The sequence below is a fragment of the Alosa pseudoharengus genome, unplaced genomic scaffold (genome assembly GCF_046254945.1).
Source record: "Alosa pseudoharengus isolate Yale_2024_CS ecotype anadromous, Long Island Sound unplaced genomic scaffold, YU_APseudo_1.1 YU_APseudo_1.1_scf_22, whole genome shotgun sequence".
NCBI lineage: Eukaryota > Metazoa > Chordata > Actinopteri > Clupeiformes > Clupeidae > Alosa > Alosa pseudoharengus.
The window spans coordinates 27,345,269-27,360,663 of record NW_027468680.1 but is presented as its reverse complement, the minus strand read 5'-3'; the positions used below and the strand labels follow the sequence as shown (position 1 = coordinate 27,360,663).

Below are 15,395 nucleotides of genomic sequence, written 5' to 3'. Positions count from 1 at the left end.
GAGAGCAAGGATCATGGGCAGAAAGGGGGACTAAATGAAAAACTACTGGAAGGTCTTAACATGTTAAATGCTGTAATCTTCCAAAGTGCTTGGTCCCCTTTTCCTGTCGGCCCTCGTCTCAACTTCAACCTCCAACCCTGGCCTGCATGTATCACTGCTGATGAACCCGGCCCAATCTGCTTTGACACGGCGCTCCCAGAGAGCCCCAAGGTGCTCACTCTCTCCAGTTAGTACCATGTGACCCTTGCTGGTCAGAATATCCGTGCAGGCCTCCGAAAAGCCCAAGCCATAAACACAAGCTCCTATCACTCGGGCCTTCTTATAATGACTGTTTTAACAGCACAAGAGGAGGAGAGAATATACATTGTAAATTGTGTTTGACAACATGGTTTTAGTGGTTTTGTCGTAGCTTGTCTATGCTTATTACTCAGACTTCCTCTTGCCGCAGATAAGACTTCGGCTCGGCTCGCACATTCCAAGGTGCACGTCTTAGGAGCGGGCGTGCTTCTTATCACACAGATTGATTTAGGGCAAACCCCCTGTGACAGAGGTCATTGTGTTCTTAAGTTATCCATCATCCGCTCTTTTTGATTCCTGTCCATGGCTGTCTCCAGCGTGTCTGCATACAGGCGGGGAGCCAAAGGGTGGGGCCTGTGGATGGAAGAGAGCGGAGGGGGGTGCTGTCGGACTGAAGGATGTGGTGTCAGTTGTGGCAGAGCGGGAACCCCAGAGACGTTGTATGTCTGCTGTTACTGCCCAATAACATGACATTTATTGATATGAAATAACGTGTGTTCGCCTGTGGAATATTTGTATGCGGGATTCATATGACTGTATATTACCTGACCATTTCTTCAGAGATGTTTGTTTAGTTGGATTAGCTCAAGGCTGGAAAAAGCCCTTATCAGAACAAATAGTGGGTACTTAAGATAGAAGTCGCTTGTACGTTAAAATGCCACTAATAAATGACAGACTGCCTGTCTGTCGTGGCCTTGCATTTGAAACTGAAAAGGGCAGCTGTACTTTTCTTTTTTTATTTTTGTACAGTAATGAAAATTTCTCATCTGTCATTTTAAATGTCAGAATTAATTTTATTTCCCATGTGAATCACGCTGCAAATATTTCTGGGGCTTTCTGACTTTCTGGAAATACTAAGCGATGTTAATATTCAATCCCTGAGAAGTACTCATGCCATATTTCAACATGTCAGTGTTTTATTCTTTTTTCTCTTTTCTTTTTTTGGAGACGAAAAAAAGTATTATTTCAGTAGTCTGAAGATGAGTGTTGTTTTGCGGCAAGACTATCTCCCCGACTTAAATGTCATGTTTTTTCTGGCGTGAAAATGACGACATCTCACTTTCAAATATGCCATGATTAATAACAATGTTTGTCTTTCAGTGGTTATTTATTACCGGCCGTTTCCACTTCTCTTGGAGCAGTTTTAAAGTCTTCAGGCAAGGAGACATTTTTTCCACAGCCTTTGTGAAGCTTCCGAATGGCTTCGGGATGAGAACGGAACAGAATAGCTCCACAAGAGTCCAAACTGCTTGCGAAAAAAACAGCATATGCGGTTAAGGCCGCATTTGTGCCTCATCTCAACAAAAACGGCTCGTTGGGTCGAGTGTCGTGTGCTGCCGCTCCCTGCTTACAGCCTTTGGTGAAGGGATGGCTTAAGTAATTACACCTCAGTTCGTAATCAAAACCGTGTCAGGTGGCTTGAGACCCTGCAGATTTAGTACGGTGGATTTCAGCTAAATGCGAGGGCCGCTTAAAACACTTTTATGGTTCTCTCCTCGCATTATATGTTCTTCTTTCCCTCTCTGAAGCCCCCCTCGAAAATGTGTCACATCCCATTACACAAATTTGGATATGCTAAATTACCGAGGAGGGTGCTTAGGCTGAATACGTTACAGTCCCTTTCCTCCCCTTCCCATCCTCCCTCCCTCCCTCCATACCCCAACACCTCACTCTCCTCTCTATTTATTTCCTTTACTGTTTGCCCATGCAGCAGGAAATGTAGGTCTTTAACTCTTTGGAGTTGTCTTGAGTACCCTCTCCCCCTGCCCCTTACACACACCCCTACCCCCCAGCCCGATGCACACACACACACACACACACACACACACATACGCCACGCACATACTTCGAAAAGATGATGTGTTTTTGCAATTCAAATATTTGCTCGCTCTCCCTTTTCCGACGCAAAGCGGCTTTGAAGCCGGGGGAAGTTCTATCATCACCAATGACAGTGTGAGTGTGCAGCGTGACGGCGAGCCAGGCAGTGCTCCACACCCTCTCCCTTTCTCCCGGCTGCATACTTAAGCAGAGTGCGAGTGGAGAAATAAAAAATGCATGCAAATGATGCCATGTTTTGCATGCTCAAATTTGTATGTTTATTTGTGCATATATATAAAATGTTCTAACTTTCACCCATTCAGGTAAGGCCTTCTGCCACAGAAACTATGAGGAGTGGTAATCATTCAGTGTAAGGAGTAATGCATTTGGTGTAAAACCGTGATGCCAGTAACCTAGCAAAAGAGTGAAGCCTGCGAGGCCCTATGTGATGAAAGGGTGGGTTAATGCAGGTTTGGGCCTTAAGTAGAGCAGGAAACACTTCAGGCCCCCTGAGCCTTTTCATTAGGAAGCTCAAGCCCTCTCCATCCATGTCGACATGAAATGATCCCACTCGGCAGAAATGGCTCCTCTTCAGACAATAGACCTTCTTTGCACTCGCTTGCTCCCTGTAAAAGTTGAAGCTATTTCACATAAACACACATCAAACAAATTGGTGCATACATGTACATGCACTCACACATACATGTATAGATACAGGCAGGCACACATACACACTAATACAGGCACACACACTGTCTTCCATAGACGTTCAGCACTTGTGGTCAGGAATGGCAGACATTTGAGAGCACTGATGATTACCCTTCATATTAGAGCATTTTGTGGCGGCCGCAAAGTTAGATTTTTGTTTCCTGTACGGATGATTCTAGAAAAATGTCATGCAAACAGCCAGTAATTCCTAAGTGCACTACATGTCATCTCCTTCTCATTCAATCCACCACTTTGCTGTCCACGTATATAAATTGCTGTACACGGCAAGCCTCCAAAATGGCAAGAATATATAAAATAGACTAATTAATGGAATTGTCATCGCTACAAGAAGCCCTTGCTCTCACAACCCTATAATTTTTCTCCTCTTTTCCCCCCCTTTTATTCTTCCCCCCTTCTTATTTTTTTTCTCCTCAACAGCAATTAATCTCATTTTTAGTACAATTTCCACCCCACTCCTGAAGTCAGACAGAGTCTTTTGTTTTGTTCCTATTTGGCTTGGTTCCCCTGCATAGTCATTAAGGGCCCAATTAATGTCACCCTCTGTGCTGAAGAGTGCTCATTTTTATTGGGGAGCTGACAGTCTCCGCCATGAGTGCCGCAGTGTAATATGCATTAATTGCCCCGTAACACTGGTAATTACCAGTTCTTCAAGCCTCTCAGTAAACTGTCATGCCCAGACAAGACTGCTTTGAAATAGATTACTCATTAGGGAGACCTGCCCTGTTTTCCAATGGGCCTTGTTGTGGCACACACACACACACACACTCACACACGCACAAAAAAAAAAATCTGGTGCTTGAACAAATAGTTGCCAAGACCAATTTCCTATTACAACTTCCCTGTCACAGGCGTTCTCTGTCTTTTTGCTTTCTTTCTGTAATGCTCCCTCTCTCTCTCTATCTTTTTTCCCCTATGCCGTCTCAGTCATCGCACATGACCAGGGGTCAAGTGCAGAGACAGGGGCGCGCCCCGAATCTGCATCGTTCCCATTATATTGGCTTTGACAGTTTTGGAGACAGGGTTCTGTTTCTTGGCCCGGCTGATGCTGGAGCTTTCGGACTGCCGGAGTCCAGTGTTTAGCGAGTGCCTCCTTCTAAGGAGGATCTTTCTCCGTCTGTCCACCTCGTTCCCTCTCATTCACACCCACCACATTCCCTTTGTCTATGTCACAGTGACACAACACTTAATACTTTCCATGAAGTGCTTTACTTTATGCTTGATCAAGGTGTTGTCAATGGATGTGGATGTTCTTTTCTTTTTAGAAGAGGCTTTTGAAACCTGTGGAACCTGCTTTGAGTAGCAATGTGGTGCCTTTTTCTGTGCAACACGTCACACAAAAGAGGCGATAACGCACACAAATAAATGATTTCAATCTGTTGTGGGTGTTGACATTGTGTAATGATAAGGAATCATGACAAGGAGAGACTAAATCAAACATGGGCAGATATTGGACTTTCTCTGAAAGCAGGTGTTAGTCAGTTAAGTCGTGCCAGAGATAATATTTGTTGATGTCACCTTACCCTGATGGAAGTGGTCAAAGAAGAATGTATGCTTGGCGTTACCTTTTTGTCCAGCAACTGTGTTCCTAATAAAGCCACAGATTCTTTGAGGCAGAACTTCTGGTCCTTTCCATCTCAAATGAAAAAAGTAAAAAGCTATTTGAAATGCTCACACATCCACGGATCTTACTACCATACACACACTCTCTATCTCTCTCTCTCTCACACACACACACACACCCTCACACGTTTGCTTTATCTCCCTTATAGCACCTGCTCCAGGCAATCTGCTCCCACTCCTCCTAAATGAATTTTGTCATGGCCTTTCAGATTCTCGCCCAGAGATGTGCTAATGAAAGGAGATGGCGCAATTGGAACTGACCAGGTAGCAGTGCACAAAGAGCACAGCTGAGCATGCTGGGGACACCCGGAGACAAAAGGAAAGCCATGCCGCTCAGCCACTGATAAACCCATTACTCTTCTCATTAATACCCGTGCGTTCCATGTGACTGAGTGTGTGTTTGTGTGTGTGTTTATCTGTTTGTGTTGGCCGAGCACTCATCGAATTGTTTATGACAGCACTAATTGAGATAATTGAAGACGTTAAGATTACCTGTCAGCAGCGTGTATCCAAACTCCGCATCTGGCTGACAGCTAGTGACAAGCGCGGACCCCCGTAGCATTGCCCATGATGCCGTTTTCCCAAAGCCATAATAAGGACAATGGGGTTGGCTCTAATTTGATGCGGACAGCCATTGGTAAATCCTCTGCCGGTGGGCCACAGACGTTGGGGAGAGGGGAGAAGAGGAAGTGAGCCACCTCAGTGCGGCCCCCGCTGGAGTCACGCTTGGCATCCTGACAGAGACAACCAAGCAGTCTGAATGGGGAGTGGAAAGAGTCCTTGGCTCTCTCGAGTGGTTTGGAAATATGAAACAGAGGAAGCGCTTTGGGGCTGAATCTCACTCCACTGACAGCTCAACAGACAAAGGGATAAGGCGGCCCTTTTGTAATAAAGGTTTGCATGGATTGATGGCCTTTAATGTTAGCAAGCACAATTCTGCTTTTTTTGGTACATTATTTGACCATTTACCAGTAAACGTTCATTGTAAAGGTATTTTTGACATTTTCAAATGCATCTTCTGAAACTTAAAACAGCTATTATACGTCTTTAAGACACATCCTCTTTGGCCAGTGAACCACCTGTCAGTATGTAGTCTAAGGCTGTTGGTCAATGCAGACCCTTCAGGATATGTACACAGCGGGCCTTTCTGTAGCCCCCCCTCCCTCTTTTCCTTTGCGCTCTGCCTCTCCCTGTGTGGATAGTATTGTTTGGAGTGTCACCACCAGCCCAGATCAGCACTGTCAACCCAGGAGAATCCCCTGTTTGTTTTCTTTGGATTTTTTTCCCCCTCCCTTGCCTCAGACAGGGGTTAAACTGTCAGATTGACAAGCAGTGAGCCCTTAGCACCCTCCTTCAGCTCGCTTCCCCAAACGAGTGAAAATCAATACCAGATTGCCCGAGGACTGCTGTTTTGGCGTCGCCCCGACCCCTGCGTGTCACTCAGTCTCGCTCGTTCATTACATGCTGCGGAGTATTAAACTTCCAGTTTGATCCGGCGGCTAATTAGTGTGGCCGGCCCACTCGGTGAAGACCACACACCCCTGTTCCCTCCAATTCCCCCACCCTCCATCCCAGCCTCCAACCTTTGAAGTCCCACAGGGCTGCAGAAAGGGAAGGCTGCAGTCCAGTCCCCCCTCCCCTCCTGCCCCTGGCCTTGCTCTCCACTGAGGTGGCCACGGGGCTCGTGCATGTTCTGTTTGCTTAGCAAATTTTTTAAAACTACAATGAAATTCGATTTGCGCCCCTGATCACTGGAGACAACACTGGGTAGGCGTCCGGCGTGGGAGTGTGGTTAATGGAGCTCCCCCAACACACACACACACACACACGTGTATGTGTGTAGATAGAGGGAGATCTCACGCTGAGCTTGTGGTATTACCAAGGCCATTGCTACATGTGACTGCTTAGCTTCCTGCAAGATGCAGACTGGACAGGCTGAAGTGCTTTGGTGATTAGTCAACACTGCTTGAAGAACATGGTCGTGGAAGTCTTCTTATATTGGTAGTCTACATATTCCAATGTAATATAATTGTAATGAGCTGTAAACACATCTAATCGCGTTGTATTTTAGAATGTACTTACAGTAAGTTAAATAAGCTGTCACATGAAACAGACGTCGCAGCTGTCAGGATCAGGTTTTAAGGTAAGCCACTAATGTCAAGTATTTGCTTTTAAGTGTGGTGCCAGTGGTGTGTGTGTGCATCAGTACGCCCTCTGTGTGCCCACCCACCCACATGTCCAGGACCTGACACCGAGCTGCTTGACTGGTGAAAAGACCCAATGACACTGCGCCCCCACCCAGAGGCTAAAATTATCCCCAGGAATGTAAACACACTGCTGAGTAAGCACAGTGCTCCTGTAGCCAGTTGCTCACGCCTCCTTGCCCCAATCAAGCCACTAATAATAATAAAAAAAACTTGACTAGAGTGTGAGTGCTGTAGTCACCAAAGTCTCTAGGCCTGGTTCCCAAAATCAAACTGTTAAGTCTAACCCTGCCATACAGATCCTAGGGTTGTTTAATAACTTTTTTCTGCCAATTCTTTCCTTCTTTGCCATTGTCTCTACTGGATGAAAGGCTTAATTTGCCTTCTTTTGCAGAGTTCCCTCCTCTACTCCATTACACTGCCGGCATGGTCAAACAGTTACATTTGCTATGTCTAAGTGCATATAAGTAATGCGGACTTTTACAAAAGTTCAGATGGCCTAGCGCTGACACATTGATTTAGTGGTGGTAACACGACTGTGCACTTCCAAAGGTGGCAACTTGGACGAAAGCCAGGCCATGTTTTCCCAGAGCCCTTGAGTGCAGTCTGTTTTTTTGGTGGTGGTAAGGAGGCCTTAACAGCGGCATGCAGGCCTCAGGCTTTAGACAACAAACATTCACACCTATTTATAAGCTGTGTTGATTTATCTTTCTTTTTTACCCCCAAGAGGCGGTTTCACCATATCAATCTTCTCAGGGTACTTAATCCGAATTACATTTGGATTCATGGCTGTGTTATCATATCCATACCTCAGAGTTAATAGGTAAGAAGCATAGTTCAGTCATGGGTGAAATAACATTAGTAGATTTTTTTAAAAAGCCACATCTACATCACTACATGTCTAATGTGGTTTCCTCAACTCTGCCTCACTTTTTTGTGCGTGTTTGGGGGCCAGTCACCCACATGACATGCCTACATTTTTCTACACGCTCTTGTTGCACCGTGAATTGGTTGCCTGCTGAAGTTACCCCATGAGGACAATGCGAGAGACGCTGGACACAGCATCAGGCTAGGCGCCTGGCCCAGCCCGGCCAGACTCGGCTTGGGTTTCAACCCAAACTGTTGTTGATTACAGCCGCGGCCCGTCGAGGGGCTCATTGCAAATTGGAAACACATTAGCGGAGAGGGGTTAAGGGCAGGATTAGGGCACAGCTCGCAAGGAACGACGGCAGCAAGATACTGAACGGAGTGTGTTGGTGGTGGGGTTAGAGAGGGGGATTTGTTCGGGTTCCCCCAAGAGACGATTGCTAATTATTGACTAAGGCTGGTGGGATTTCACAACAGGTTAAAGGAGCGTGTATCCCCCAGTGACTCCGTGGCACCAGAGCTCCTGCGCAGGCCTGGCCTGCCGAGACTGACCGTCACCACCGGCGTAACTTCCTCTTCCTGGTCCAGTGCTCTGACACAAGTGGCCATTCATCATCCACCCGAAAGGCTGCGGCAGTGTGTCTCCAGTCTCTGGCCAGGGTTTCACTCTCCAGTGTGAGCCAGCTCAGCTGCTAGAAACTGCCGGGTCACAGAGTCATCAAAGCACATTTTCTCTCCTTATTCTTCACCCTGGAATTCTAATTGATTGAAGTGTGCTGTTTTTTTAAAAAAGGTTTCTTCTCCGACATACTCCAGACTCTCCCATTCCTCATATTGTGTGTTGACAGGGAATGGCTTGGCTCTTAAAAAGACTAGTGAGTGACTCAAAAATGATGCGAGGTTAAAATGTGTCTCGAAATGGCCACGACTGGCTTGCCAAAGTAGTGCCTCAGATCATTCATTAGAAATGGGGCCCCTGACTATAGCGTCGTCCAGAGCATCATCTGCTAATGAATCCACTCTTGGCCAGGCTTAATGAAGGGCTTTGTTCATTTGGGTGATGGAGAGCACCATTTAGGGCAATATCGAGCAGACTTATCCATCGCATCAGCTGAACCCCAGGTCAACCTGCATCTGACCCTGACAGACATGCAAGAGAGAGGCCAGAGCAGGAGCCAGTCCCCATTTGGAGCAGAATCGTGCATGGTTTCAAGCATCACCAGACGGAGTGCCTTTCATTGGAGCTCAACCAAAGCCAGAGGCAGTTCAACCCCAGGTCTGAAAGGCCCTTTATGAGAACAGCATGGCCTCTCTGTCACAGGCTCCCTTGGGTACCCCTCCGTCAGACCTGCCCCCCACACCAATCGCCCTGGTTCTGGAGGCAGACTGACTGGGGGCCGGGACACACTCTTGTTTGGCTTTGCTGTGCAGCAAAAGCAGGCGAGCACATGTCAGAGCGAGTCGGAGCGTGACGCTGCAGATCTGAAGACCAGGCCAGGACACCGGTGCAGACGTGAGGTAAAGACTAGAGTCTCTGTGTTTACACAAGTCCAAACCAAGGTTGTAGATCCTGGGCCACAAGGTTTATGTTAAACATGGTCACCTCCTTAACACAGACCAAATGCTTCCCTCCATCGCATCAGTAGATGATGTCTGTCCATGATGTGCACCTGGTTGCTAATCTTCTTGGTTTCTTTTTTGCTCTTTATGTCCTCTCCTCAACCCCCCCTCCTGCATAGATTTCCTACCTTCCTTCCCACCTTGTCATTTCAGATGAAATTAAGTAGCTAAATCTGGAAGTGCCATCTTCTTAGTCATTATCACAGGCAGGCCAGGCGTTTATTGGATGTCACCTCACCAATACGAAGGTAGTCATTAATACTTGAGTTCAGGGTAATGAGCTTGGAGCACTTTTATGCAATTACCGGTGAGCCCAGGATGAGGACCAGGGTCTTTACCTCACGCCATAATGAGGTCATCAGTGTGAGCGGGGGCAGGGAGACAGTCATGATGGCAGGGGCTTGGTTGCGGCCCTGGCCAGAATGTTCTGGAATGAGATGCGAGTCCTGGCCTAGGGCAGCTGCCTTCTCTCCGGGGTCACAGAGGTTCCCAAGGTTTCCCGATAAAACACCTTAATCCTCCGTTAATCTCCCCAGTCGTATTGACATCCTGTGCTGCAGGGCGTAAATTTCCTCCTCCCACCCACCCCCCACACCTCTACTCCCACCCCCTCCCCAAGCCCTGCCATCAGGGATGGCGGGTACAACCACATCACGACCCTTTTTCCAAACCTTTCCTCAGAAGAGTGGAGAAAAGAGGGTGTAAAAACGTCGCAGAGAATTACACCTGGTGGAAAATGCTGTCCACTTTACAGCCGTCTGCCCCACCTTAATTACAGCATTTGTGTTTGTTTGGAGTCGGTCACCGAGGGCCGTTCGCCGGTCATCAACTCCAGACGTTTGCGTTTGACGTACCTGAGCGGAATTGAACATTTCCAGCGCCGTAAAACAAAGCATCGAAAGCGCAAGGGAGGTGATGGAACTATTCTGGGCAGAAGGCAGGGATGTTAATAACCTTCCGCCTGTCCAATTGGCCTGCAGTTATTTACGACGTGTCGGCCCAGTCCAGGACGTTGTGCTTGTTTACCGTCAGCTGTGTTCTGTCCAGCCGAGGCCGCTTGCTCGCCCTCTTTAAATATCCTGTTTGTGTGCAGGCCGCCTTTTTTTATTATTATTATCTCTGGCCTCTCCGACAAAAAAGCCTCCGGCTGCCCCAGTAAAACATGCGAGACGCAGGTTCTGTGCCACTATCGCCTCGCTCGCAGCCTTGAGTTGCACACCTCCCCCCCCCACCACCACCACCCAGTTCAAGCCCTATAAATAAACACCAATTAATCACCAGCTGAGAGCCAGGGTTGACCAGAGCTGTGACAGCAGTCTTTGCCTTCCCTCTCCCCTCTTTCTTTCTTTCTCTCTCAACCATATTCGATTTCCCTCCTTATTTTTCTTTTCTCTGTCATATCTAAGGTTGAATTGGTTCTAGGCATAAAGACTAGGAGTGTAAGAAGAAAAGAAAGCTCCAGAGATTTTTAGGGGGAGGAGAGGTAGTGTCTTCCTCGCAGAGGACCTCTCTTTGTGTTTGTTCTGTATACATATATTGTGAAACATTATATGTATATAGAAAAGTTTATGTATAACTGTTACATTTGTATAAATTCTAATTTAAATGGAAAATGACAGGTAATTTCAGCTTTCTGGCAACTCCTGGTGCAAAGGTAATACGTTTTTATTGACTGCAGTAATCAACGTTCTGTCTTATCCTTCAAATTAATCATGGGTCATTAAATGTTGAGAATGACAATAAAGGGGGCTCAACTGTAGCCTGGGCCCCACTTTGAATCCGCTGACACATTTTGTCTGACACAGTGTGCTCTGTCATTCCAAGAATTGTGCAGAGAAAAGAAAAGAAAGGTATCTTGTGGAAGTTTCCAGAAACCGCTGTGGAAAAAGCTTCAGACGACACCACAGAGGCCTGCAATTAGTAATTTAATTGCACTGCGATTACGCACTTGTGCATGAGTGTGTGCGTGTGTTGGGGTGAGGGTGAGAGTAGGGGGGCACATTAGCTAATGGCAGCTTACTCTTTCAGCACCTCCATTTGTGTTTTTTTGTGTTGTTTTTTTTTTCTTCTCGTTTTCGTAAGTGCTGCACCCTCATTAAGCTGCCGTTTTAACCAGCATGGTACCTGCTCTAAAATCAAAAGGCCCAGGCGAGCGCTCGTTACCGGCTAATGGCAGCTTGTCGAGCCAGGCAATGACCGACACCTCCCTCCAGCCCGCTGGGGGCCGCCAGGGCTCCAAATTAGTTTCATTTCACAAACAATTTCACTGCCTCGTTACGCAGTCAGATGTTTATTGGAAGATCACTGACTTCCCTGTGTGGAGCTGATGCCTGAAGCTGTGGGGATGTGAGGAGCATGAGACCCCATAATAAACCCTGCAATTAACATTGGAGCTTTGTATCCATTTAGAATGCTATTTATTTCTGTCTTTAGTCTCAATGCATCCTGTTCTCTCTACATCCTCATTCCCATCCACCCGTCAATCTTTACATTTTTAAGAATTTTTTTATGCTTACGATCTGAATTTTAAATGCTGATCTTCTACTTTACAGCACCGAAGATTGTGACATTGTTACTGTTTTTGTCATTTTCTTCCCTAACTTTCATTTTGTGACGAACTACATGAATGTGATAAATTGCTGGCTGGCCTCTTATCTACTGATGTAAACTTCTACCTTCTCAGAAAATTGTACTTTCTGCTCTTTCCCTTTCTCTCCCTCTCTTTCCATCCCATGCACACATCTCTCAAAGCTCTGACAAAATACCAGCGCTCAGTCAGAGAGAAGCTCAGCCACTCTCCACACCCCCCAGTCCAAAGTTATCTAATGTAAATGTTTAGATTTTGTTTCCATAACATTTCCATAAAAAGAATGGCGATCCATACTGCATTGGGATTGTGCGATGGGAATGTTTCACATTTTGGGTTGAGGGGGGAAGGATAGGAGGGGAAAGGACAGAATCCTGCCCATAGAGGCTCAGCTATGTGTGACTTTGTGGTGAACTTGCCTGTGCATCTGCGGGGCTTTCTCTAGCGTTGTTAGTTTTGGCCCGTGCACTCTAGAGATACAGGACTGTAAATCACTGACTGTAAAACAGGGAATGCTCGGGTTCTGGCTATCACACATGCTCTTTTTTTTTTTTTTGCGTGTGTGCGTTCTACTCTTTTTTTTTTTTTTTTTGTCGGGGAGGCTCACCTTGTCTGGCAGAGGAATAAGTTATGTATAAGGGCCGATCTGTCCCGGCATGTCCAAAGGCATGGGTCAAGCAGGCAGTTATTTACGCAGGGTGTGTGTATCTGCCATGACATGACCAGATTCGAGCAAGTTCGAGAAAGAAGTGGTTTGGGGTGACGTCAGCAAGGTGGGTCGTGGGTCAAACCCCGGCCCAGGGTCTCTACGGTGGGTGCACGCGTGACATTGTCAATGACAACTGTCTCTCTTTTTTTGTTGTTCTTCTCGATGGTGTGATTGATCGCTCTCGCGCTTTATGAACTCTTCCTGAGCGTCTGAACTTCCTGAGGGGGCGGGTGAGCCCACGGGGCGGCTTCCTGTCTGCGTCCTCGGGGAACGTGCCGAAACCCTGTTTTATTGTCGGAGGATGGTGTGTGTCACCGCAGACAGCCGCGTTACTCCCAGCCTGCCTAAGACTGTGTGTGTGTGTGTGTGAGAGAGAAAGAGAGTGAGTGAGAGACCAACTGTCGTTCAACAAAGCCAGAATCTCAAACCTGACCCCAGGTTTATGCACTGCAACCAAAGTTCAAAGAATAGGTACGATCCCGTCTCCCCAGTAGGAGGGGGGCACTGCTGCTCGTCTGGCTGTAATAAATAGCTCCAAAGATGATTTATATGACATTGAGGGGAGTCATGAAATGATGTCAAGCTGTGCCATGCAGAAGGCTGTTTTCAAATTACCTCAACACTTCTCTTTCCCCTCATTTTACATTCTTGCTGCAATCTGTGAAAACCGCCAATGAGAAGTGAACTCCGATTCAGTTCCGACTTAAGCTGTTTTGCTAGCAGTATGGCAAGTAATATTATTTATGGAGCTCTAGAAAGGTATTGTGAGCCAAACCAAACCAAAGTGGCTGTGCCGTGTGTGTGTGTGTGTGTGTAGCAGCTGGACACTGCTGGAGTTGAAGCCATCAGTGCAAGCCTACGCACATTCCCAGTAAACAACTAATTATTCCTCATTCAAATTCTCAGAGGCATAAAACTTGCATAGTGTCTTTTTTTTTACGACGCAATTTGAACGATCAGCTTTGCTTAAGGCCCATTGTGAAGTGAAACCTACGCAAGTATCACCTTCGTCCACCGATCTTATCAAAGGATGGCTTTTGTTTTTGGCAGTGGGGCACGTTTCCTGTAGGAAGGATCAAAAGACCTGGGCAATGTATAGTGCATTGTGTCTATTCCTCAGTGTGTCACGCACACTACCTCGCAGCCAAAGCAGCCGACGGAGAAATTCAAAAGACAGAGCACAATAAGTGGTGTTGAAAAAGCCATGAACTTTCAACAGCGACATTTTTGGTTATCTGGTCCTGTTTGGGTTTTGTCTTGTGTGTGCTAATGCTAACAGGCTTCTCGCTGTGCTGTGTTACAGGTTCGGGCCAGGCCTGGTCATCTACTGGTACGGGTTCATCTCGGAATTGGACTGCCAGCGGGACAGAGGGATCCTCCTTAAAGACTGCTTCCCCTCTGACATTGTAACCCTCTGCCCCAGGACGAGCCAGAGCTGACACCACTGCAGGGGAGGGGGCGCAAGGGAGGTGTGTGTGTGTGTGTGTGTGTGAGTGTGTGTGCGTGTGTGTGCGTGTGCGTGTGCGTGCGTGCGTGCATGCATGTGTGTGCGTAGGGAGTGCAGGCAAAAGTCGAGACGATGGTGTGTATGTCTGTGTGTGAGTGTGTATGTACTACAGATGCGATGGATGAAGTGTCTGCTGAGACGCAGGGATGAGGGTGTGTATGAGTGTGTGTGTGTGTGTGTGGGTGGAAGAGGAGGTGGTGGTTGGGATGCTATTGGAGACATGAATCCGGAAGCAATTTCGCTTTCCTGCAGTGCGAGACTACTGGCAAACATCTGCTCTGAACTCTGGCTGAACTCCGGCCGGCCGGCCCGGGCCGCTGTAGTACCTCAGTGCTAAAAGCACACTGGGGGCCGGCGCAGGGCCGGGGGGCCCCGGAGGAGAGGACGTGAGGGCAGGTAGAGGCTTCTTATCAGAGCCCTGTCCCTCGTCACCCAGCCACCACCCCCTCTCTGTGCTCCGCAGGGCCAGGGGGGAAACCATCCATCTATCCACATGTTGCTGCTTTCCTGCCTTCTCTCTCTCTGTCTCTCTATCTATCTTTCTCTCTCTCTCGCTCTCTCTTTCTCAGTGCCTCTCCCTCTATTTTTCACTCTTTCTGCCTTTTTTTTTTCTCTCATGGTGTCGCACACTTTCTAACTTACATAAACGGGGTGGGTCTTAACTCCTCTGGCCAGTCGGCCCCTTTCCCTATTTCTGGGTGAGAAACTTTTGTCAGGTTTGTTTGTCAGCTTTTAAGTGGGCTGAAGTGATCGAGATAATGCCGCTTTGTGAATGCCGTCTGGTTCTGTCTATTTGCCCTTTTCTTTTTTTTTCTTTTTTTTTCTTTGAGGCCTTTCTGTGTGCCTGCTTTTATTTTAATGCATTTCTTTCTTTTTGATGTATTCCTCTCTGCCTCTCTTTCTTGTCTTTGATTGGTATCATTTGTTTCAAGTGTATAAAGCCTCGACGGAAATAAAATGATGAATTGAGTGTGAGCGATGAAAGCGGTTTGTTAATGGCATTCTGCATCTGGCTGGGCTTACATGGTCTTCATATGCCGTCTCTAAGACTGTACATCAGTAATGCTCACTGGCGTAGTTATAAATGATCACTGGCATTCCGCTTGTTGCCCATGGACAACACAAAGACATTGTGAATGCAATAAGGATCTGTGTATTTAGATGCTGATTTTCATAAAACTGTAAGCTTAAAAAGATTTTTTTGTATGTGTGGGGGGTGGGTGGGTGACATCCAACTGTTGCACATTTCACAGGCCCAAGTTTACAACCACAGTTCCGTTTATGGGAGATCTTGATGGAAGAAGCACAGATGAGCTCGTAGCAGCAAGAGGGGAGTATAAAGATGAAGGACATTTTCAGAGGTACAGTATATGGCCTCCCAACAGGGGGTCCAGCCCATTCCAACTGCCTGGAGGAGCAGACGACACTGTGCTCCTG

At 47.1% G+C, this 15,395-nt stretch overlaps 1 protein-coding gene across 2 annotated transcripts in view; it reads left to right on the top strand.

Annotated features, from left to right (window-relative positions):
• Positions 1–14,933, top strand: part of cdin1 (CDAN1 interacting nuclease 1) — a 60,080-nt gene extending 45,147 nt beyond the window's left edge. For both annotated transcript variants that reach the window (XM_076300014.1, XM_076300015.1), the window contains one exon: positions 13,755–14,933. In XM_076300014.1, the coding sequence (XP_076156129.1) occupies positions 13,755–13,890 (136 nt within the window). In that variant the 3' untranslated portion in view covers positions 13,891–14,933. The remainder of the gene's footprint in view (positions 1–13,754) is intronic.
• The last annotated feature ends 462 nt before the right edge of the window (positions 14,934–15,395 follow it).